This window comes from Mesoplodon bidens (assembly GCF_964165515.1).
Source record: "Mesoplodon bidens genome assembly, chromosome: 3".
Taxonomy (NCBI): Eukaryota; Metazoa; Chordata; class Mammalia; order Artiodactyla; family Ziphiidae; genus Mesoplodon; species Mesoplodon bidens.
This window is the reverse complement of record NC_138178.1, coordinates 87,852,078-87,875,695: the sequence shown is the minus strand read 5'-3', so window position 1 is coordinate 87,875,695 and position 23,618 is coordinate 87,852,078. Positions and strand designations below refer to the sequence as shown.

General features: G+C 41.6%; 1 protein-coding gene across 1 annotated transcript in view; it reads right to left on the bottom strand.

Annotated features, from left to right (window-relative positions):
* Nucleotides 1-989: 989 nt before the first annotated feature.
* LOC308613778 (uncharacterized protein) overlaps nt 990-23,618 on the bottom strand; it is a 34,194-nt gene continuing 11,565 nt past the window's right edge. Inside the window, exons 3-4 of the mRNA XM_081227796.1 lie at nt 9,751-9,925; nt 990-1,164 (exon numbers count right to left, since the gene is read on the bottom strand). Coding sequence (XP_081083922.1) covers nt 1,033-1,164; nt 9,751-9,925 — 307 coding nt within the window. The 3' untranslated portion in view covers nt 990-1,032. The remainder of the gene's footprint in view (nt 1,165-9,750; nt 9,926-23,618) is intronic.

Sequence of the window (23,618 nt, the reverse complement as noted above, 5' to 3'; positions counted from 1 at the left end):
GACCTTCTAAGTTATCCAGGAGAAAGTATTAGATCCAGGTACATGGGTATCCCTAGAATGGGAAATACAGCTCCTGGAGACAATGGTCCACAAATACAAAAACCCCACTTCCATGGAGGCAACCTAAGTGTCCATCGACAGATGAATGGATAAAGAAGATGTGGCACATATATATAATAGAATATTACTCAGCCATAAAACGAAACGAAATTGAGTTATTTGTAGTGAGGTGGATGGACCTAGAGTCTGTCCTACAGAGTGAAGTCAGTCAGAAAGAGAAAAACAAATACTGTATGCTGACACATATATATGGAATCTTAAAAAAAAAAAAAAAAGGTTCTGAAGAACCTAGGGGCAGGACAGGAATAAAGACACAGACATAGAGAATGGACTTGAGGACATGGGGAGGGGGAAGGGTAAGCTGGGACAAAGTGAGAGAGTGGCATGGACATATGTACAACCACCAAATGTAAAATAGCTAGTGGAAAGCAGCAGCATAGCACAGGGAGATCAGCTCGGTGCTTTGTGATGACCTAGAGGGGTGGGATAGGGAGGGTGGGAGGGAGACGCAAGAGGGAGGAGATATGGGGATATATGTATACATATAGCTGATTCACTTTGTTATACAGCAGAAACTAACACACCATTGTAAAGCAATTACACTCCAATAAAGATGTTAAAAAAAAAAAAACCACTTCCCCAAATTAAAGAAATTAGAATTCATGGAGAAACTGGGAGATTGAATTTAATGCCTTCCTGGACTGGAGCTAGAAGCAGTATCTGTGCAGCCTGGCCATTTGATACTGTCTACAACAACCCCGGGCCACCCTTGCCGCTAACAAGTGGAAAACAAGGATTGCATGATGGAAAGTGGTCCTTAAAAAAATATATAATAAGGAAGCAGACAAGCAGTTAACTTGAAGTGTTTCAAGACTAATTTCAGCTTTTCAGATTTTAAACACAATCTGAAAGAGAAAATAACTGTCTTCTTTTATCTGGTAAGGCAGCAGGTATCAGGACACATACTGTTCTCTATCTGTGGCGCTGAGGCATCAGTCCTGCAGTCCAGCTCACTGGTCCTGGCACTGAGATGATGCTCCCGATCTCAGGCTGCTTCCACCCCAGCTGGGGCTTTCCTGCTGCTTGCACTCCAGGAAACACTCTCTGAAAAATGAATAATACATCATTTTGTTTCTGTGAGGATGCTTGTCACTCTTTCACTTGCCAAAGTACAGATGAATATTCAGCGAGGATTGTGGCCTCCAATGCCTGTCATGAATGGGCAGGTGCAGCAGTGACCCATGTGATGTGATTTCAGAATACTCCTCCTGCCCCGAATTCACCAGAGGAAGACACCAGAAACCTGCGGAAGAGGAAATTGCCATTTATAAAGCGCCTATGCGCCATGCTCTGCAGTAGAGCCTTTCCATAGTGTCCCTGGGGTGGGCAAAGTTTCTCTAGAAGGCCCCCAGAGCGAATGTTTTAGGCTTGGTATGTGGTCCATACCATCTGTCCTAATACCCTAACCTTGCCACTGTAGCGCCAAAGCAGCCACAGATAATAAATACACAAAGGAGCGCAGCTGTGTTCCCGTAAAACTTTATTTACCTAAACAGGATCTGGCCAGCAGGCTGCGGGTTTTGTCCCCTGGGCTAGCTTACATCATCGCTTAGTTTCAGAAGCACTCACGGATGGTAAGCACTGTCCTCCTGGTGGAGTTGCTCTTCAAGTGCAATCACTCTTGAGAGAAATTACTCAGCAAATCCCAAATGTTTTAGCATGATTTAATTTATCATCCACTCTTCTGGAGATGAGAAGTGGGCGGAGGAGAAACAGCTCTCCAGAATAAATGCAAGTACCAGGAGGGGGAAAAAGAAAGTCAGAGGGAGAAGAAAGGGCAAGGTGACAAATCGTGAGACGTATGGTGAGGTGGGAAGGAGGGGAGAGAAGGGCTTTAAGGACAAATTGTTACAGGGTTCCATCATCCCAACTTTGCAGGACACCTGTAGGCAGTATCACACCATGGTTAAAAGCATGGTCTGGAAGTCAACTGCTTTGACATAACTGGCTCTGCTTCTGAGAGGTGGGGGGACCTTGGGTAAATTATTAACCCCGGGCATTAGATTTCTCATCTGTCAAGGGGGGATTCATAAGATTGAAGGGAGGATTAAATGAGATGATTATGGAAAGGGCTTGGCAAAGTGCCTGGCGTGATGTAAGCACTCAATAAAGGCCGGCTGTTACCATCATTAATTACCTAGAATGAGTCCAAGGAAGTAATGGCCATCAGAACAGAACGGCACTGTAAGTTCACAAATGCTCTTAGTAAATATTCCATACAGTTCCTGTCTCCCTTATAAGTAAGAAACTTATCAGAGAGTCCACTGGACTGTCTGGACTAATAATAATCATCAGCATTGGCATACACTCAGACATAAGTTCCTGCATAAGCCAGGAATCCATCAAACCTTGCCCCGAAGAAGTCTCCCTTCCCCAATTTTGTACACTTTAAACGTGTTATGTCTTAGCAGTTGATTGCTAACACTATAGGAAGTGCGTCTGTGATCCAACCTAAATGCTGAGGTTTGTTTTTCCAGTCATTTATTATAAGCATGCTTTCTTGAGGGCTTACTGAGGCTTGAGCAGAAATACAAGAGAGTACAAATTAGATAAACTATAGTGTTTAAGGTACACAAGACTAATTGCTTTTTAATTCCATTTGCGTGAAACCCAGTGAGACCCTGTTCACAGCTCTCGAACCTAAGGGGTCAACACATGACAAGAGCATTTAAGATGGGAAGTCAAGTTCCTAAGCAAAAGTGTAGCCACCACCAGAAAAACAGAAAAATGAGAATTGGAAATTGAATGTTTCCTGGGCTTGAAATTCTCATTTATAGTGGAGCCCCACTGGCCTCATCAATCCCTCCCAGCCTTTAAGAATCCATACATGTTCTGCCTTCTCTGCGAAGTTTGTACCCACAACTCCAGTCTGTACTGGTTTCTGGCTCCTCTCACTGCCCACAGGACAAATAGCAATGGTTCTCCATCCTGGATGCACATGAGAATAATCCAGGGGGCTTTCAAAGAATACTAACGCCCAGGCCCTCCTCTAAGAAATCTGATTTAATCAGTCTAGGTAGGATCGTCATAGATTTTAACATTTTATTGATATAAAATATTACATACAGAAAGTGCACCTGAGCATTTAGCTTGATACACATTCACAGTGGAACACGCCCATGTAACCAACACACGGATCAAGACACAGGACGTTACCACCAACCCAGTGTCCCCTCATGTAACCTTCCAGACACATTCTTCCTAGGGTAAGCACTTTCCTGACTTCTAATAGCTTAGGATGAATTTTGTTTGTCTTTGTATTTGACATTAACAGAACCATAGAGTACGACTTTTATATTTAAATAAACTTCTAAATTTTGGAACAGTTCAGATTTGCAAAAAAAAAAAAAAAAAAAGAAGCATAGACAGTCCAGAGAGTTCGAGTGTACCCCACACTAGGTTTTTTCTATCGTTAGCAACTTACATTGCAATGGTCCACTTAAGCGTAATACTTTTTTATCTGGTTCCTTTCACTCAACGTTATACTAAAGAGATTTATCCACATTGTTGCATGTAGTTGTCGATCTTTCATTCTCATTGCTAAGCAGTACTCTATTATTTGAATAATCCATAATTATTTATCCACACTACGGTTGATGTGCATTTGGATAGTCTCCAGTTTGGAGCTCTTACAAGCAGTGCTGCTATGAACATTCCAGTAGGCATCTGTATTTTTAAAAAGCTCTCCAGGGATTCTAATGTGCAGCCAGAACTGGAAACCACTCATATAATCTAGGCCAAAGAATTCATTCCTCCTTGGGTTTGTTGTCCTGTTATTTCTTATCCCTCAGTCTTTTCTCCTCCGTGGTGGGGTGGGGGGTTGGGGCAAAGCGTGGTGTTCTCGTGCTCCCCACAAAACACAGCACAGTGCTGGAGCCAAACAGGTTTTCAACAAATGCTTGTGTGTTGATTCATCAATTGATGATGCTTTCCTATTTCACAACACCCTTTTCTCCAGGTTTGCAACCATTTCTGTGCTGCAGCATCTCCCCTGCTGATGCGGCAAGCTGTGCAGTGCCCACCTTTACTTCATCTGGCCTGAAATAAGCCTTCTCTCTGGTCTTCACAAGCCTTCTCTCTGGTCTTCACAAGCCTTCTCTCTGGTCTTCACATCTTTTCCTTACTGATTTTTTGATAGCAGCTTTTCATATAAGGAAATTAACCCTTATTTTCCTACCATATACGTTGCACTTATTTTCAATGTGCTGTTTGCCATTGAATTCTGTATGTGGTGTCCCCTTGGAAGCCTCACATCGAAGCCTTTTTTCCCCTTCTCTGGTCCTCCACAGGGCCCACGCATGCAAAGCTGTCATGTGCCTGGCATCGCAAACATTCCAACCTTTTCTCAGTGGGATGTCAGACCCTGATTTCTACTGGGAAATGAGGCTGTGCCATTGCTGAGTTTATCTATATATTAGTTTCCTATGGTAACAAATTACCATAAAGTAGGTGCTTAAAACAACAGAAATTTATTGTCTCAAAGTTCAGGAGGCCAGAAGTCCAAAATCAAGGTGTTGGTACGATTGTTTCCTTCTGGAAGCTCTGAGGGAGAAACCATCTCATGTATCCAACACCTATTCTGTTTCCCGCTAAGACGGAGAGATGCTTGAGGGCAGAAAGAATATCTTACTCTCCCCCATCTCTGCCTCGTGTACCGAGCACACAGTAGGTCATCCGGAGGTGTTTGTGGTTAGTTTGATGGGCCACACTGAGTGCTGCGAGCTGGCTTACTGTGCTCTTATATCTTCTCACTCATCATTTTTTATTTGTGTTGCTCCTCTTGACATTCTCCTGGAGCATGTTCTCCTAGCATTTCTCCTCATCACTCCGTATCACCCACCTGTACTCACCATTAAGGAACCACTCAGATATGTCCATGGCCCACCGTCCTCACATGCCCTGCTGGGTGGGGCTGGGTCACACGAGCACAGCTCTGAAGGAGTGAGTCAGCTATGCTGCAAAGTTCCAATACTGGAAATCTCGTCTTGGCCCTTGCCATTGCTGTTGTGCCTACATTATTGCACAAGCATGTTTCCAGCCTATTTGGGACATGGTACATCTACCTGACAACTGACAATCTTGACCTGCCCAATCACAGAGATTAACTTAAGTTCATAACTCAGGGATCTAAAAAACACAAACAACTGAGACATGATGGAGAAGGCCAAAGTATCTCAGTTCCACCCCCCAAACAGATGGTAATGAAAGTAGCTAGTGTCCAAAGAGTGAGCCAGATGGCTGGATACACTTCTCGCAAAGCCCGATATATAAGATGACAATTGGCTTTCAGATTCCTCATGTCTCTGGTGAGATATGATAAAGGATTTGCTTTAAGCATATTCCTGCATTCTTGGTACAGGAGCATTAAGGACTTCTAGCCAGTATGCATGGTAGAAACTGACAACTCTGGTTTCTCTCTCCAAGCCACCCTCCCTGCTGTGACCAAAGAGGTCATTCTGAACTGTGACCATTCTGTGAATTCAAATGGCCCAAGGTTCCTCATGTCATACAAGGCCGTGTAGAATGCAGCCCAAGCTTCCTCTAGAGAAATGGGTCACTCTGTGCTCCTTACCCACACTCTAGCCACAGCCTCCACTGCCCATCCCCCAAACACAGGGGCTGTCACTGCTCCATGCCTTGGCTTGTCCTATCTGCTACCTATACTTCCACCTTCTCTTAGCCTGCTAGAAAATTCAATGAGCTATATATATATGTATATATATGTATATATATATATATGTATGTGTATATATATATATATATATATATATACACACATATTCACACACATAGGTTAGGGCTAGGGTTAAAGTTAGGGTTATGGTTTTATATATATATATATATATATATATATATATATATATATATACTTATTTCCTCTATGCTACATCGTAATGAATCAGAACTAGAAGTGATGGTAAACTGTTTTGGGGTGGGTTTCTTCTGTTTTTTTTTTTTTGGTGGGGAGGATAAGAGCAAGTGTTACAAAAATATTCATAGCCTGTGGGCATGGAAGAGCTTCAGGGAATTCTGGGAACACATCCGACAACAGCCTCCTACCTCCCCCGTTCACGCTGCTTAAAGTATGGGTGCAGCCCGAGCCCACTGGTGACAGAGGCTGGGACGAGTATAACACCTGCCTACTCACCATCAGGGCTACGTCACGAACTCCTGTTGTGTTAACTAACCAAATATCCCAATCAAGTTCCAAGCTCACCTGAGGGCTGTCACTAAAGCTTTACTTACCTAAAGCACAACATTATGAACCAGCCGATTTGAGTTTTAAAAGGTGAATTTTAAAAGTTAATCTGCACAACACACAGTCCGGGTTCTTACTCCATCTCTCATCCTACCTGGATTTGACTCCCCATTGCCCTTGCCCCTCCCTGAGCCTCACAGTATCTCTTATGCCCTCCTTTGCCCTTATCTCACCCTTAATGGGGTGAGCAGTAGAGTTGTGGTAAAGAAAGAACTGGTTTTAAGGGAGGAGGTGAGGAGTGCAATGATGCTTTGTGCATGACTATTATTTGGTCATTTCTTTAAAGATAAAAGTTTAATTGTTTTTCAGTCAAGTCAAACTATTCTCATATCAAATTATCTGAATCAAGATGTCATGTGACATGAGAAAGGAAAACAGTAATTTCTGTGGCCAGGGGATGGGGCTGGGGGACGCTTAATTTTCAAGCTATATGATTAACACCTTTTGTATTTTGTGCTGGGTGCATGCATTACCTTTTTACCAAAACATAAATAAGGGTTTTGGGTTTTTTTTAAGGTTATATATGCCCTTAACAGATCCATTACACCGGGGTCCTAGAAAATAGTGCATGCCAACTCCAGGAGGGCATAAGGTTAAATATCCAGTTAATTCCAATGTATTTTTGCCACAACTTTGTTGGAGATGAAAATTTGAAAGTTCTCTTAGAAATGTTTCCTCTTTTCTAGTATTAGAGGTAGAGTCTAGAACTGGTTTGAACTTGTATATAACAATTGAACATAAGAAATAGGTTCAACATCACTTCCTACAGGAAGCCAAGAAATTATACAAATATGTGTCTGAGAAGCAAAGCCATATTTAGGAATGCAAACTCATGTTTCCTGATTGGTGAATAATTATTACAGTCCTGTAACTCGACATACACAGCCAGCAATCTTCAATAGTAGAGTTTATTGGCTTATTTATTTTTCAGAAATGAAACGAGCAAAATATAACACGCTGCAGATTTGTTTCATTTGCTCTCTTCAATCAACTCCAGATGAGCTGTAAGAGTGTTGCTCTTTTATAGGCTATCAATAGTTTTTCCATCAAAAAGCTATTTTAATTCATTATTGACGCTTTTCAAAAATGCCACTATCTAGCCACCATCCGATTGATGGCAGAGGATAAAAGAGAAAACATCTGAGGAAATGGGAGACATGAATTCTGTGAGTACACCATTGCTTTTGCTTTAATAAGGTCCATTAAATGATCTCTGATGATGCAAGTAAAGTCAGCAACACCTCCATTACCCATCGGCACACTGGGAGCACCAGCAGAAGTTCTCTCTACACACACCATCTCTGCTCTCCTGAAATCAGACAGTCAATGTGGCTAAGAATTATGCTTTGAGGCTCAAGAGCCAGACTGAAATGCTCCACTAGCTCCTAGCTAATCACCTTAGCCAATTGTCTTAACTTTTCTGCCTGAGTTTCCTCATCTGTATAATAGGAAGAACAGTTGTATCTCTCTTATGGGATAGTTATGTGGAGTAAACAAGACAATGCATGTCAAGAGCTTGGCAGCAAGTGAGTGCTCAATAAACATTAGCTATTATAATTATATTGCAATACAACAACTGGACTTGGCACTATTATATCTGAAAACTTTCCTATCTAGGTGCTCCTCCATTTCGCCATGGCCTCATGGATGATCCGATCTGTGCGTGGAAAGCACATTTCTGTTGATCCCTGTTCCCCACGTTTCGCTGGCTCGTTCTGCCTCGGGCCTTTCCCATGTTTGGTATCCAGCAATTTATATCTGAACAACCTGGAGACATGGACTCTTTAATCTCTCCTCCTCTGCTCTACTCCGATACTGCTCTGAAGCACAGGCAGAATAGCGAGGGCCAGGGCGGGCTAAAGGAGGTACCAAACCTCCCCTCGTCCCTGGTCATCCCTCATCTCTGGAGAATGCCTGAATTTACACCATTGGCTCCATTAACTCTTCAGTTAAAAGGAGAGAAAAGGAAAAAGGAAGTGGAATTAAAGCTCTCCTAAAAGGAAATGAAACATGATTTTACCTTGTTCCAATCTACCCCAAACTCAAGTTTAAGACAGGGTTGAAAAATATGGCATATGGAGGATTGTGTAGCCTGTGACTTAAGAACCAAATCCAGAGTTTACTTGCAATACTTCACCAAAAATAGACATATGAATTACCTTTTCCCTTCTGCCTACACAAATCCTACACACCATTCAAAACTGTTCTACAAATACTTCATCCAGGAACAAACGCTCCCTTCTTTTTTAATGCCCATAATGCCTTGTAACTTGATTCTGGCCTTTATTAATTCCTGCCTTGTTTTAGGTTATTTGTGTGTTACAGGTCTTGGTGACTATGCTCTAACTTTTCCACTGGGCTGTCAGAAACCTGAGGTCAGGGCTGCCACCTCTATTGCTCATCCGCAGCTTGTCATCCATGTTCATTTTCATGTTGTGCCATCCTTATTGCTCCAGCCTGCATCAACAGCCCCATTTGATGCATGAGCAACAGCGATTAGAGATCCAAACTTACAGTGACTTTATATCATCACAGCCTCAGAAACCATGACCAAGAAATAATCAATGGCATAGTTTTTAATAGTGCAACTAAAATGGATTACCTGCTCCTAAGCACAGAGAAACAATTACAGCTGGAGCTGCTATGGAGGAGAGGGCTGATGCTCAATAATGGGAAATAGGAAATCTCATGAAGCTACAAAAATTGGTTATCTATTCTTAGCTCCAACCTGGAAGTGACTTTTTCACACAAAGGGATGCAAACCTCATTACTAACCACAGTCCTTAGAAATTCAGCTTCTGGCCCCCAAATTGCTCATCCTTACAAAGGGAATGCAGCAGTCTAATCCATCTCTTCTTACAGCCACAAAACTCAGAAATCTTATGAACCATAGGCAGCATGTTGGAGAAATATCGAAGGGAAACAAGGTCTTCTAAAAAGTACATCTGATGGACTCAGAGCCAGTGACAGCACAGGCAGAAACAGCATTTTCTTCTCATCAGCTTAAGCATACCTCAAAGCACATGTCATTCAGGGCTGTAGATACAATGTCTCTCAGACTTTATTCCAGCTTCTTTCCCCTACAGTATTTGGAAGATTTACAAGGAACCCAGAAAGTAGGGAGGGGCAAGTCCTGATTTCTCTAATGATTTCCTCTGTTGCATTCAAGATTTATGTCCACATGATCCCTTGAAGTCTGACTGCTCAAAGCAGAGAGCCCATGCCCATCCTGCTCAGGTGCTCCAGTGACCTTTACCTCAGAAGTCTTGCCCGTCCCAGAGCTCTGCTGGGAGCAGGGCATGGGTCCCAACTGCTCTCCAGATTAAACAGCCTCCAGACCTTCTTTATATCTGGGATTTCCCTGCTCTTACCTTGTCCTTGAGACGCTCCCTCTGCATCTCTTTTCTCCAGAACACCCAACACCATTTCTGTGACGAGCTCAAGATTTTAAAACACGTTCGAAGGGTTTTGGACCTCAAGCAGCTTCTTCTCTCTGCCTTGCAAAAGTTTCCAAGGTAAAGAAATAAGAACAAACTTGTTTCCCGTCTGAAAGAGAGAAGGAGAAAAAATTGGAAAATTCACACCAGTTGATACATCAGTCCTTTATTTTGCCATAAATAAAGACTCTGTAATAAAGGCAAGAGCAAGATGCAGATATCCCAGGGCAGATGGGAGCTTTTCAGATAAGAGCAACATGAGACAGGCGGAAAAGAAACCAGCTTGGACCAGAGCTAGTCTAGTAAAAAGTTATCTCCAAGTTCCTTAGGGAGGAGGGAAAAGAGGAAAGGGCAGAATCAGCTATATATCTTTCCTTTGCAGCTTGCAGTCTATACATAAGAACAATGAATGGTGGTTCAATTCATTCTCCACAATACATTTACCATCTTCATAAAACCCAAGGTACAGAATCCTTCCTAAAAGTGTTAGAAACAGACATAGATTTGGACGATGCACACTTGAACACGAGTCCAAATAAGTGGACAAAACCAAATAGGCAATGCCCCCTAAGAGGACTGGCTTAACCCCAGATTATTTCCATCTCTATGTGCAGAATATGAAAAATCACAGTTTTTGAAAGGGGATCCAGGTGTCCGGGTGAGACTTTTGCACGACATAGACAATTTGAAAAATATCAGATGCATTTATCCAATTTATCACACTACTCAGTTACTAAGGAAATGGATTCTGGAAGTCGGCCAGCCGTGCTTAACCTAAAGATTTGTGCTTTCCAAAAAGGAGTGAAGATAAACCTAGTTTATCTTTCCCATCTCAGACACAACCTACACAGGCAGAAGTTTTCCAGCCATAATATACTGTCCCCAAGCTCCTTTTTCATTTTCCCTAATTGTTGGGCAAACGGTCCTAGATGAAACAACCAAAGAATCTTGAACAGGTATGGTAAACAGGCAAACAATCAGTCTGCACACATGTGGGGAAATAATGTATAACTTTTTATTATGCAAGTAATCAAGTAATGCTTGTTTATTGTTAAACCAAAATATCTAGAAGTTATATGGGTAAGCCAATAGTAGAAATTAAGAATTGCATATTACCTTACCACCCAGTAATAACCACTATTCACATCTTGGTATAAATTTTTCCAGACTTTTTTTCATATGTACACATAAGTAGACTACATATCTAATATTTACAAGATTAGGGTCATTGTACATGCTATTCTGTAACCTATTTTTTCATTTAGGAATATACTTTTATGTAAACAAATTTCTATTTAATCATTTTAATACTGACGGAGCACTCCATTGTACCATAATTTATTAGAAAATGTAGGTTACCTCCAGTTTTTTGACATTATAAACAATGCTACAATGAATGAATATACTCTAGACGCATTTCTGGCCAGTCCCTTCGGAGAAATTTTTTAAAAAGGAATTTGAGGTCATGCTGTTCAGATTTCATAGTTGTTTTGATGTACAAAACTGCCCTTCAGAAGAGTTGTTCCAATTTATACTCCCACCTGCATGGTGTGGGTGAGTGTCCAAAGCATTAATCCTAATGCTGTGCAGTAAATGCACTGACAGACCCAACTTCTTACAGCTGTCAGAATCTGAAGTCCTAACAACACACTGTCCATCATTTGCAAACGAGCATACGTGAGAAACAATATATGATGATAAGTAATATACATGTGTTCAATCAAAACAAAACTCTTCAGGAGATTCTCATTTGGCAATGAACTCTTAAATCATGTTCTATTTTTACTTTTAAGTATGTAGTTTAGTCTAGTCACCATGTGAGTCTCAGTTTCTTTATCAACTAGATGTTCTTTAAGGTCCCTTCTGTTCCAAAATATATGGTTCCATTCCACAACGGGAGAGAAAAAGGCCCCGGATCCCTGGCTGGGAACCGAATGCCCTTCATGTGGCCCAGCTTCCTCTCTAGCCATCCCTCCAACGGTTCCTGCAGGAGCATCTTCCTGCCCGCTTGCTGTTTCCCGAGGGAGCCAGGTCACTTCTGAATTCTGTGTCTTTGGACACGCTATCCCCTCTAACTTAGAATATCACCCTCCTTTTCTATCTCCCGTGGCAAATTCTTCTCGTCCTTCAAGGCCCAACCCCAACAGCACTTTCTCTGTGAATCATCTTTGGGATCCCCCCACCAAAGTCAGTCTTTGTTTTTCCCACATCACCCCGTTTCTGCCTGTCTTACACCATCATGCAATGATCTTCTTCATGTCTGTCCCTCCCATGAGACCGTGTGCTCTCTATATTTCCTGAATTAAAAACTGTGATGGGGCTTCCCTGGTGGTGCAGTGGTTGAGAGTCCGCCTGCCGATGCAGGGGACACGAGTTCGTGCCCCGGTCTGAGAGGATCCCACATGCCACGGAGCTGCTGGGCCCATGAGCCATGGCCACTGAGCCTGCGTGACTGGAGCCTGTGCTCCGCAACAGGAGAGGCCACAACAGTGAGAGGCCCACGTACCACACACAAAAAACCCCCAAAAAACTGTGATGTGCATATCCAATGTGCTTTTAATAAGTACTTGATAAATGTGCAGATGAGTGCACAGGTTACAATTCTTCTGAGTCCATCTGTGACATCTCCAAAAACTTCAGAGATTTATTCAAATCTACATCAACTTGAAGACTGTTATTTTGCACATCTAGGTGCCAGGGTTTCTTCCGGGATTTATCCCAGATCCAGGCTCCTCTCAAGAGTATGCTCTTCTGTCCTTCTTAAGAACAAGCACCTACTACTAGTTCCCATTCTTGGACTGGGAAAGAGAGGGATTAAACCCAGCCCATACACACACTGCCATGGGACCAGCCAGGGACTATCTGCCATCCACGCTGAGGGTTCCAGGGAGAGAAGGGAGGATTGCAGTGATTCTAGTTGAGCAAAGCTGGTCTGGTAAGTGTAATGGGAGTCTTCGCACGCCCTTCCAGCAGCGACTATAGCATGACAGGGAAAATAAATGAGAGGGGATTAAAAAGGGAAATGTATTTCTACTCCTATCAACTTTATCTCACAGGACTTAGGCAAGGGCCCAATGTGAATTTCCCTCAAGCCGTGTGAACATCTGCAGGTACATCAGGTAACGCTTTAGAAGTGCTAACACTGCACACACAGTTCCCAAGGACACTCCCCTCCTCCTAATTTTCACACAGCAAAACTGTGAAAATTAGATACCCAGCTGTTCTTCGATAGATTTTAATCAAAGATCTGTTTCTCTTTTTGCCGTGAAACTGTAGCCTCGCCAAATGGCCGTGGCCAGAGCAGGGCTGCCACTGAGCCTCGGGGAGCGGCAAACCCTGATGTGGGAAGCTGGAATTCCAGGAGTTGAGATCACAAGAGGGAAGAGATATGGGAACATATGTATATGTATAACTGATTCACTTTGTTATAAAGCAGAAACTAACACACCATTGTAAAGCAATTATACTCCAATAAAGATGTAAAAAAAAAAAAAAATGCCCTCGAGGCCTACAGTGAGATTAGCCCAGAACTTTGAGGCATGAGGTATGACGGCTGAAAGCGAAGCTTCCAGTGTTTGATACCCCAGGCTTGAAATCAGCTCAACCATTTTCTGTGTGACTCTTGACAAGTTACTTAGCCTTTTTTGAGTTTTTGATACCTCTTTTATAGAATGACTCACTCTCTCACTGTATACAAGTCTCTTCTCAAATGTCTTCTCCTGAGAGAAGCCCTTCTAGACCACTCAAAAGCGGTATTTCCTGCCACTCTCCATCCCCTCGTCTAGCTTTAGATGCCTCCTGGCATTTATTACTATCTATATTCTGTTAGTATTTGTTCATTGTCCTCCATTAGTAGGGAAGCTCCAAGAAAACAAGGTCTTTGTCTCACTCACTCTAGAAAAGTTGCCAGCACATATTAGGAACTCAGTAAATACTTGCTGAATGCCTGAATGGGAATAGTGATTGTACCCATCATCAGATTGCTATGGGGGTTAAACGCACAAAAATTGTTTAGCATATCGCTTAGCATATTAGAAGCTCACAGTGTATGATAACTAGAAGTTTTAATAACACTAATAATAAACATTCCATCCCTAGAGTCATTTTTTAAAATCAATAGTGGCAATATGACTTTATGTAGTCCTGTTTTATATTCTTTAATGAATAACCCAGCTTCTCCCAAAAAAGGATTTTAGGTAGCTTACATAAATATGTAAAACTAGGGCTTCCCTGGTGGCGCAGTGGTTGAGAGTCCGCCTGCCGATGCAGGGGACACGGATTCGTGCCCCGGTCCGGGAAGATCCCACATGCCGCGGAGCGGCTGGGTCCGTGAGCCATGGCCGCTGAGCCTGCGCGTCCGGAGCCTGTGCTCCGCAATGGGGGAGGCCACAACAGTGAGAGGCCCGTGTACCGCAAAAAAAAAAAAAAAAAAAAAAAAAAAAATATATATATATATATATATATATATATGTAAAACTAGCTGTACCAACATAAGTTACATCATTCTGGAATATTTTTACAGTTGATAAATTTTTAATGTGTTTTATTTGCTTACTCATATATTTCATGGCAAACACAATTAACAATCTCATTCTTCTCATACACAACACTTAATAAGACTAATGATCAAACTTTAGAGAAAGAAGCATTCAGTTGTCCCCAACAAATACATGCAGTGGTCTGGTCTCTGCCCCACTGTGCGAGCACCCTCTCATTCTCTGTCCTGCCAGCTTCGCATCTCCATCTGAGGAAAGCAGCTCTTATAAAATACAATAGGTGTCAACGAGTGTTCTGGAATACAGTTTCCCACAATGACAGTATTTAATGGGCTTAATGTATTTAATGACTCTCCACTATGGTGTACTGCAAAGCTCACAGCTGTAACCTGTTTCCTCTGTTTTTCCCTTTCATTCCCTTTACAGTGTGTAGATCTTTGTGTTCAGTGTTCCCATGTGGTTAGTTCTATAGAGTTTCACTTGTCTTCTCATTTCCATTTATTCTTCTCATCCTGCAGTGGCCTCTGTCCATATGTGTCATCTTGATCTCTGCTTTACTACCACATTTGCCTTTCTTATAAGGCTCCCAGAGTCTTTAGACATGACTTAGTTCTTTTTACACTTCTTAAATTATTAGATTAAGCAAATATATGTCAAAAATTCATAAAATTCCTTAATTAAATTAGTAAAGGCTCAGATAGGCGCCTTTGATTTAACTGATAAATCTTCAGAAATGTGTTTACTTTCTCATAAACAATTTTATACCTGGTATTGTCCAAGACAGATGACACGTTGAATATTATATATTGTAGAAATTCTAAGCTTAACTCAAATTAGCTCAATAAAGCCTCAGAAACGCATATTGTTTATAAATGGACCTAATCTGAATCTTCACTATTATAGTTTATAACAGGCTTGCTTTCTGCATAATCACCAGAAGTTTGCACCAGTTGAAGTGGTCAAGAGAAAACTTCATCCGGCTGAACCCTGGGAAAACACTCTAGCATTAAATATTCAAGAAAGATTCCAGAATAGAAACAAAAACATGAGAAGAAATCACCAAGATGAGGAAATCAGGAAAAGATAATCAGATAAAGCAAAGGGTAAAATAATTCATAACAAAGAGATACCATATTTTTCTGCATACTTGCTAAAGTTGAGCCTCAGCCACACATCTGGCTGTAATGGGCAGAGCAAAGAGGAAAACATATCTGCTTATGAGACTCACAAACTGTCTGTTCACTCAGGAGAGTTACAGGTCTTCCAAGCAATGAAATCTTAGAAAAAATTTCCCTTGTGTGTCTTAATGGAGGGAATAATGCGTAAGGGAGTGAATTACTTCCTCAGCAAGCCCCTATACTAAATACCATGGAGAATTAAACAGGAGTGCTTCTCACATCATCCACAGCAGCAGTAAATGTCATTACCCACAAGGCCTCTCACAAAAAGTGGTCCATGAAGAGTCAAGACAGTGGTGTCCCAGGATGCACCTCTCAATTCAGGAATAACTTTTAGAATTTTTTTAAATAATAGACTTATTTGTTCATTCAGTAAATATTTATTGAGTATTTTATGGGTCAGGTACCATGCTGGGCATTAGGGAGGAAGTACTGACAAGACAAACATCGTCCCTTCCTTCAGAGAGTAACATATTTGTTGGAAAGATAGACCAACAACTACAAAACGTTGAGATGTGTGCAAGATGAGAGGACATCCAAACTCTGGATTTTCAGCTCCTTGACCTTCTCATCTCCAGTTGCTTTTTCCTCCACTTCACTACAGCCAATCTAGTCTTATTACCACACACTACCTGGTTATTACTGCAATCAGCACCACCTCCAAATCTGCTTCTGAAAACCTGATCTCTAACTCACACCTCTTCATGATTTTTTAACCTCACTGACATCCCCAAACCATCAGCCATGTTCTCATTACCCACCAGTCAGTCCCCTCTTTTTATTTTCTTTCTTATTCATTTAGATCACATAGTCTATAATTTATAATCACCTCCTTGAAAATTTCCTCTCCTCCTTTACACCTCTCTCGTCTGTCAACACTTGCTTGGAACAAAACATGCCTGATGGAGTCCAGTTTATCCACACTTGCATTTTAAAACTAGAATATTACTGGAGGATAAACACACACACAAAATATAGGTGACCAGTTTCACTTTAAATTCATGATCAAAAACCTGAATAAAACATTCAACACTCCTCTTATGTTTGCCTGGTAAATTAGCTTTTCCAATATCATGAAGATTATTTCATATCGTCTACAGTTTCTCTTCTCAAACCTTCCTCAAATATGAATTAAACATGATTTTTAAAACATTCTTTATGACTAAAAAATAGAAACCATCAGATAAGAATTTATGTATCCTCTTCCCCACCTAATCTGTGAATCTATATCCATCTTCTCCATTTCTCTTGTTTCAATGGAGGAAGCAGAGCTTCTCCAACAAAAGCCCATCTACCCTCTGGAGCTCTGGAACCCTAACCCCAGCACCTTCTCAAGGGTTCCCTTCTCTTTGCCGCATTTTCAATTCGTGCTTGTTTTTGGATCATCCCCATCAATGCACAAACATGCTATAGAATATCCCATGGTAAAAACAGACAAACAAAACCCCAATTCCCTCATCCAGTATTCCCCTCCAGCTCCTCAATTTCTCTTTCACGTACAATAAAACAAACAAACAAAAACCCTCTGCTTTTTTCCTTCTCATGGTTTATTCCAGCTTTATTTCTACCCAAAGGACTCCAGTGAAACTTCCCTCTTAAAATCACCCATGATCTCTCTGCTCTGTGTTTTGTATTTCACCTTAACCTCTAACCAGTCCTCAATGAAAACTGCCCATCTTCTGCTCTGGGAATACCACATTCCTTTGGTTTTCCCTCTTGCCTCAGTGACCCTCTTTCTGAAACTCACCTGCTGGTTCCTCTTCCTCTATCGGGCTGCACCTCGGAGCTATGCACTCCTATATGCAACTGCCCACTTGACACACAGGTGTTGGAAGGACAGCTGGTGGCGAGAGACATGATACCCTTGTCAGGAGGCTACTTATAGAAGTCTGGGCAACAGATGATGGTAGCAATGGATATGGAAAGGAGTGTGTTGACCCAAGAGATGTCCAGGAGAAAGAGTTATCTGGACTTGGTGCTTGATAGAGGTGGCAGGGGATGGGAGAAGTAGGAATCATGGATGACAACCAGGGCAGTATCTTTCACTAAGATTAAGTTGGAAGGAAAATGGGCTGCATACAATGCAACCTTTAGAAATTTTCCAAAAACCTGCCCATGGAATCAGTGGCATTCATTGCTTCAAGGAAAGGGTACACACAGTCTAAAACAAAGGAGTTATTCCTTTAGAGTTTCAAATTCAATCTGTTTTTTTCTATCCATAGATGACAACATTTTTGAAAGCCAAGATTTGTTGAAGGAGAAAGGCATTTTCTCAAATCTAAAACTCACTGTTCACATATCAAGGGTAAAGTTTGGAGTTCTGAGCATAAAACTCTACCAAGCTATCAGGTAGGCTAGGGCCTGTCACAGGTAGGGTTCTTTGAAGCTGTCATTTAGATGGAGTTTGGGGTATAAGATGTTTACTGGGGCTCAGCACCCGTGAGAGGAAAGGGAGGAAGCAGGATTTGGAAGTTAAAGAAGTTGAACTTCAAGGCAGGTCCAATGAAGCTTTGGTCCAACCAGTGGGGAGCTCTGAAATGAGCACTGCCTGTCAGAGTGGTCTGCTTGGGACTCAAATGGCTGGGCTTCTACACCCCTGCCTTACTTAGACGTGGGCTGCCCTGGGAACGGTGTGATCTCAGGTGAGGAGACTCTACAGCTCAGGCAGTCCCTGAAGGGGCTAAGCTGGAGGCCATCTGCTGACAGCACCCCCCATGCTGGGGCAACAAGTCCTCCCTTGAGGGGTATCTGGGAGGTACACGTCCATGTCTCCTACAGGGAACTTCCGGTTTGGGGAAGAACTGGAAAAAGCGGGAGAGAAGGGCAAGAGGTGAAATATGTGTGTCTTTAGGTTCTAGAAAAAAGTAACATAGTTCTAGTTCTTTGGGAATATCCAGCCAAAGACACAGCAGACTGAGTAGCCCCACAGTCTGGAAAGCAAGCATCCTTTTCACAGAGACTTGTGCCAACCATGCCTGCAGGTCTTAACAAAGAATGACCACAGTCACAGTACCAACAACAACCCTGGCCTGCATGGGCATGGAGTACAAGCTACTCGTATGACAGTGGTCAATCCTCTTGGTCAACTCCCCTGCTTCTCCTCTAGCTCCATACCCTCCACGACAACAACAGTGGCAGAGCTGTGACCACTTCCACCTCTACTTGCTAAGGAAGGACTTCGAAGCACATGAGGTGATGTGTATAGCCTATCCCAGTATGGAGAGAAATACAGAGCACTTCTTGGAGTTCCCTCTTCAAGACCAGATTCTCTTATGTTCCGTCCTTATGAGCTCTAGGGCTCTTGAGTTCCAAGCCTAGGGGAGAAACTCTAAGCCCAGCAAACTTGGAAGAACCCCTGATGAATGCCTTTGAACCAATTATTTAGAGTAAAGGAGTCATCTATCTCCCTACATAGGGGTGGCAGCCTTCACAGAGCAGACTAAGGAAAAATGATGATGCTAGCTCAAACCCTGAGGGGGTTTATTATATTAAAGTGAAGAAACTAAAGCTCTTCACTCCAGCACGTTTGAGTCAGGGTCCCCCCTCCTCTTGTCTCACTTGCCACCCCCTCAGGACACCCCAATGAAAAAGAGCTAGAAGAGAAAATGACAAAGCCGGGTTGAGGCAGGCCCTTTTCCAGGTCACTCATTAAACCACCAAGTACTGAAACACTTCGGAAGGCTTTTCTATCTAAACTCTGAGAACAAAGACAGAGTAAGGCTAGCACAAATGAAGTGGGTGGAACAAGGATCAAAATGTAGGCTAAAAGCAAAATTCCATTTTTTGGTAAATATAGCTAATGAAAATCCCTTATCTATTTATTTTTTCCGCAGCTCATGGCCTGCCCAGTGCATTCAATTTCACTGAGCACTAAACACTCTGCCAAGTTCTGGTGACATAGAACGTGCTCTCATGGAGTTACAGTGCAGAGGGAAAGGGGATGAATATTTATATTCTATGTCTGTAATCCCACAGCCTAAAAAGCATGTGGTATTATCCCCATTTATTGAGTTTCAAAAAGAATGGAGGAGGGAGCTTTAACCCAGGTTTAGCTAATTCTAAAATTATTTCCACTCTAAAACGTTTTTTATTTTAGATCATATTTGATCTGCAAAACGTGAACCCCCCATTAGTATTCAGAGAATTGGAATACGCCCTCCAGGAAAAGAAAAAAAAATACAAATTTTGAGAAAACTTTGAAGGCCTTCTAGGAATTCAAAATGTTTTAAATAACTTTCACCGAGTTGGACCCACACAGCAGTGAATGAGACCAATGTGAACCGGGTTGGAAATTGGAAATGTTCAGTCATACTCCCAGCCAGTGCTTGACCCTGGGCTTTTGCTGATAAACTCACTAAGGATAAGGATGTGAGGAAATTGGCAGGTACCATTGGAATATGTGAACCATTGAGCAGATTGCTGCTTACTCACAGCCATGGCTATGGCCCCAGCTAGCAACTTCTATGATGGTTAGAGATTAAAAAATGAAGGAGCTCAGTAGACTGAGCTGAAAGCTCCTTGTCATGAGGATTCCCAGGCTACTCTCTTAGGAAAGCAGCCTCAGGGACAGCCACTCATGGGCCAGCAGCAACTGAGACACAGAGGGCTCCCTATGACGATGCACTTACAGTCAACACTCACTGCACCCCAGCTCTCTCAGGCTGCACTTAACATGGTGACAGTCAATCACTCATCTCATTAAGAAGTGCCCACGGGGCTTGACTCTGCCTGTTTAAATAGGAAAAAGCAATGGCAAAGTATGTGCCCTCTTCTGTAGGTATATTATATATTTTAACAAAGAGTTAAAAAATAAAAAGGTAATAATGACAAGCTGGAATCAGAACCTGGGACCAGCCTTAGCCACCTGCTTCCTTTCCCTTCCTCTGTCTTCACAGTAGTTGGGGCAGCCTACAAAAACCTTCATTTCAGGGTTGGGGTGCAGATAATAAAAGGCAGGGGCTGACCACCATTCCTAGCTCTCATTCCATGAAGGAAAGTCGAAATCTCTTTTCAAATGACTGATTTCACAGGTTTCCTCATTGTAGATTTTCCGTATTCCCTCCAACAGGAAGTTGGAAAGCTCAACCCTGTCTGGAGCACCAGCAGGTGGGGCTAGAGAGCTGACTGAGCCTCCTTGGTTAGGGGACACTTCAGACACATGCTTGGGGAACTGAGCAGATGGCACTTGGATGGGACAAAAGGATCAACTTATAGAAGATGCTGTGTATTCTTATCCTGTGGACGTTGTCAAGGAAAATCATTGTGGAATTCCTTATTTCATTCATTCATTCATTCATTTAACAATATTTAGTAGATGTCCATCACATGTCCAACACTGTGTTGAACACTGGAAATGCAGGACGAAATTAGATAGGCACAGTTTCGCCCTCATGGAAATTACATTCTGAAGAATTGGCTCAGCTTAGCAGGTAAGGACGTTCCTGCACTTTAGCATTAGACAGACCTTTCTCTGCATCCTGGCTCTGACATTTAGTTGGAACTATGTAACCTTAGATCTTAGGTAATTGACTCAATCTATCATCCATAAAACAGGGGTAGAAATATCCATCCCAGTAGTTCTCAACAATCCTAGAATCACCTGGGAAATTTTTAAAAATATCCCTGCCTAAGCCACTCCCTAGATTTTGATTCAATTGGTCTGGGTAAGTGTCAAATCATCAATAATTTTAAAAGCCACAGATACTTCTACTGAGCAGCCAGTGAAAACTACTCCTCTATCCTTTAGGGTTAGTGGGAGAGTTACACTGAGGAGTGCACATGAATACCTCATGCTTAGTAAACATAACTTTACTGTTAGCTTTGATTCCAAACATAAAAGATGCTAACTCAGCAGAGGTCCACGTATCTGGGAGAAGACTGTGAAGGTGAAGCTGGTCAGTGAGCAAGGAAGAGCTGAAGAAGATAATTTTGACAGTTGTACTCCTCAAAAGAAAAAAACGACTACCAGTCTATACCTTGACCACAACTCAATACCATCTCTGCACTGATTTTAACAGGTTAGCTTACTTGGCTATTTCAACAGATGGCTTGTTCTGGGCTTCTTTGTTTACTTATTTTAATTGTCATTGTAAGTACAAACCACAGTTCAGAATTTAATAATGTTATCAACATGAAAGAACTCAGGGAATATTGTTCCCATGAGTCCTTCCAAAGAATCTACTAGAATATAAGATTTGGGCATCAAAATATCTAGAAAAACAACCCAAATCAACCTAAGAGTGCTGGCAAGCATTAAAAATGTAGATACTTGTAGTACCAAGACTAGATCAGGGTTAAAGGGAGAAAGAATATATTTAATGACTATATGATCAGGCAATGCAGACAGGCTATAGCTCTTAGAATAGAAAGTGAATGGAAAGAGCATATGCAAAATCTTAAAACTCTTCTCAGTAATTATATGAGTAGTGGTGGTATCAATACCATTATTTTGAGACTCATATATGTAAATAGCACAAGTAAATGAGTAATTATGAAGCACTGGATATTCTATTGTCCCCTAAGTACTGGGACCTTTGAGAACTGGGGCCCTTGAATGAGAAGTACCAGTATGAACTCATGATGTATTCTATCAAGAGGTGTGTGTGTGTGTGTGTGCGCGTATGTGTGTGTGTGTGTGTGTGTGTCTGTGTGTCTGTGAGACAGAGACAGAGAGAGACAATGAGCATGCCTAGCAACCCAGATTCTTAGGTCATGGTCTTGATGTACTCTGCATTTAAAAAAATAAAGAGGCATTTTTGAGAAATGGCTAGTTTGAGGTATAAGATAAGCCTAGAACATCTTTTTATATCAGGTAGTAAGAAAGCTACCAAAACTATTAAGATCATGTCAAAGGCTCTCAGAAGTCAATTTGAAGAGGCTCCCACTGGCTAAAGATGAGACAATTTGAACTTCAGAAAGGATAATAATTACAATTGGAACCCATCAAATATATTTAAATACACTAACTCGTAATAATTGTTTAAATAGAATTGGTTATTTGGGAAGGAAAAGAGAGCGCCAAACATCTTGAGAAGTGATAAATAAAGAAGAGTCAAGCATATACATTGTCATTGCTACATAAACTGAGTACCCCTCGGTACCCACAAAGTGGATGACAGAAATCACCTATTGTAAAATATTCCAAGTAATAAATGAAGAAGAAATTATAGAATAAGAATGCCATTCTTTTGCAAGCTCTAAAGAATTAATAGATTTAGGTAATGAGCAGGAATGGCTGCTAAAATCACCACAAAAGGGAGAAGCAGATACCGTGTGCTTTATGAGGGAAAGACCTCACCACCACCTTAGTGGTGCCAAAGTGTAGCCCAGTAGCAGAGCAGATTCTGAGCATGCAGAGCTAGTCTTGCCAAAGGGGCAGTACTGAGTCTGAACAACTTCTGCGTCCAGCTGTCAATCAACAAAAATATAGAAAACGGAGGAACATATTGAGCTATTCCATAGGACACAATCAATAAATCAGGACTGTGGGAAACTCTACAGATCAAATGCCCTGGGGTTTTCCAACAGATAAATTATAGGGAAAAGAAAAAGAAGTAGGGGAAACCTATAAACTAAAAGAGACTTAAACGACTTCTTTTAAGGCTAAGCTATAGTATCCTTAGCATGCCCCCAATTAGGGATGAACGATGAACTATTAGAAATATACACAGAAGGAGGTGACTGCTATAGAAGCCAGGAGCCTGGTTACTCTCAGAGAAAAGGATAAGTTGGGATTGGAGCACATGAAAGGATTTCTGGGATGGCTGGCAAACTTCTATTTCTTGACCTGGGGAGTTTATAAGGAAGTCCATCTTATAAAAAGAAATAACAACAATAGTAAGATAATAACTATACATTTATTTTATGTGGCTTTTTAAATCTGTTTTATTTTACAATAAAGCTTTTTCAGATTCTTTTGCAAAATGAAGAATAAATGTATAAAGCAAATCTAATTAGCCTCCTAAATTCTCTTTTCTTGGTAAACTATATTTTATTGGATAGTTTGTTCAGAACAAGTATACTGTGTGTTCTGGGAATGTGTTTTCAAGAATCATTACAGTCTAATCAACAAATGTTTATTAAGTACCTACTATGAGCAAGATTCCACTGGAACTGTTTCATTGTAATT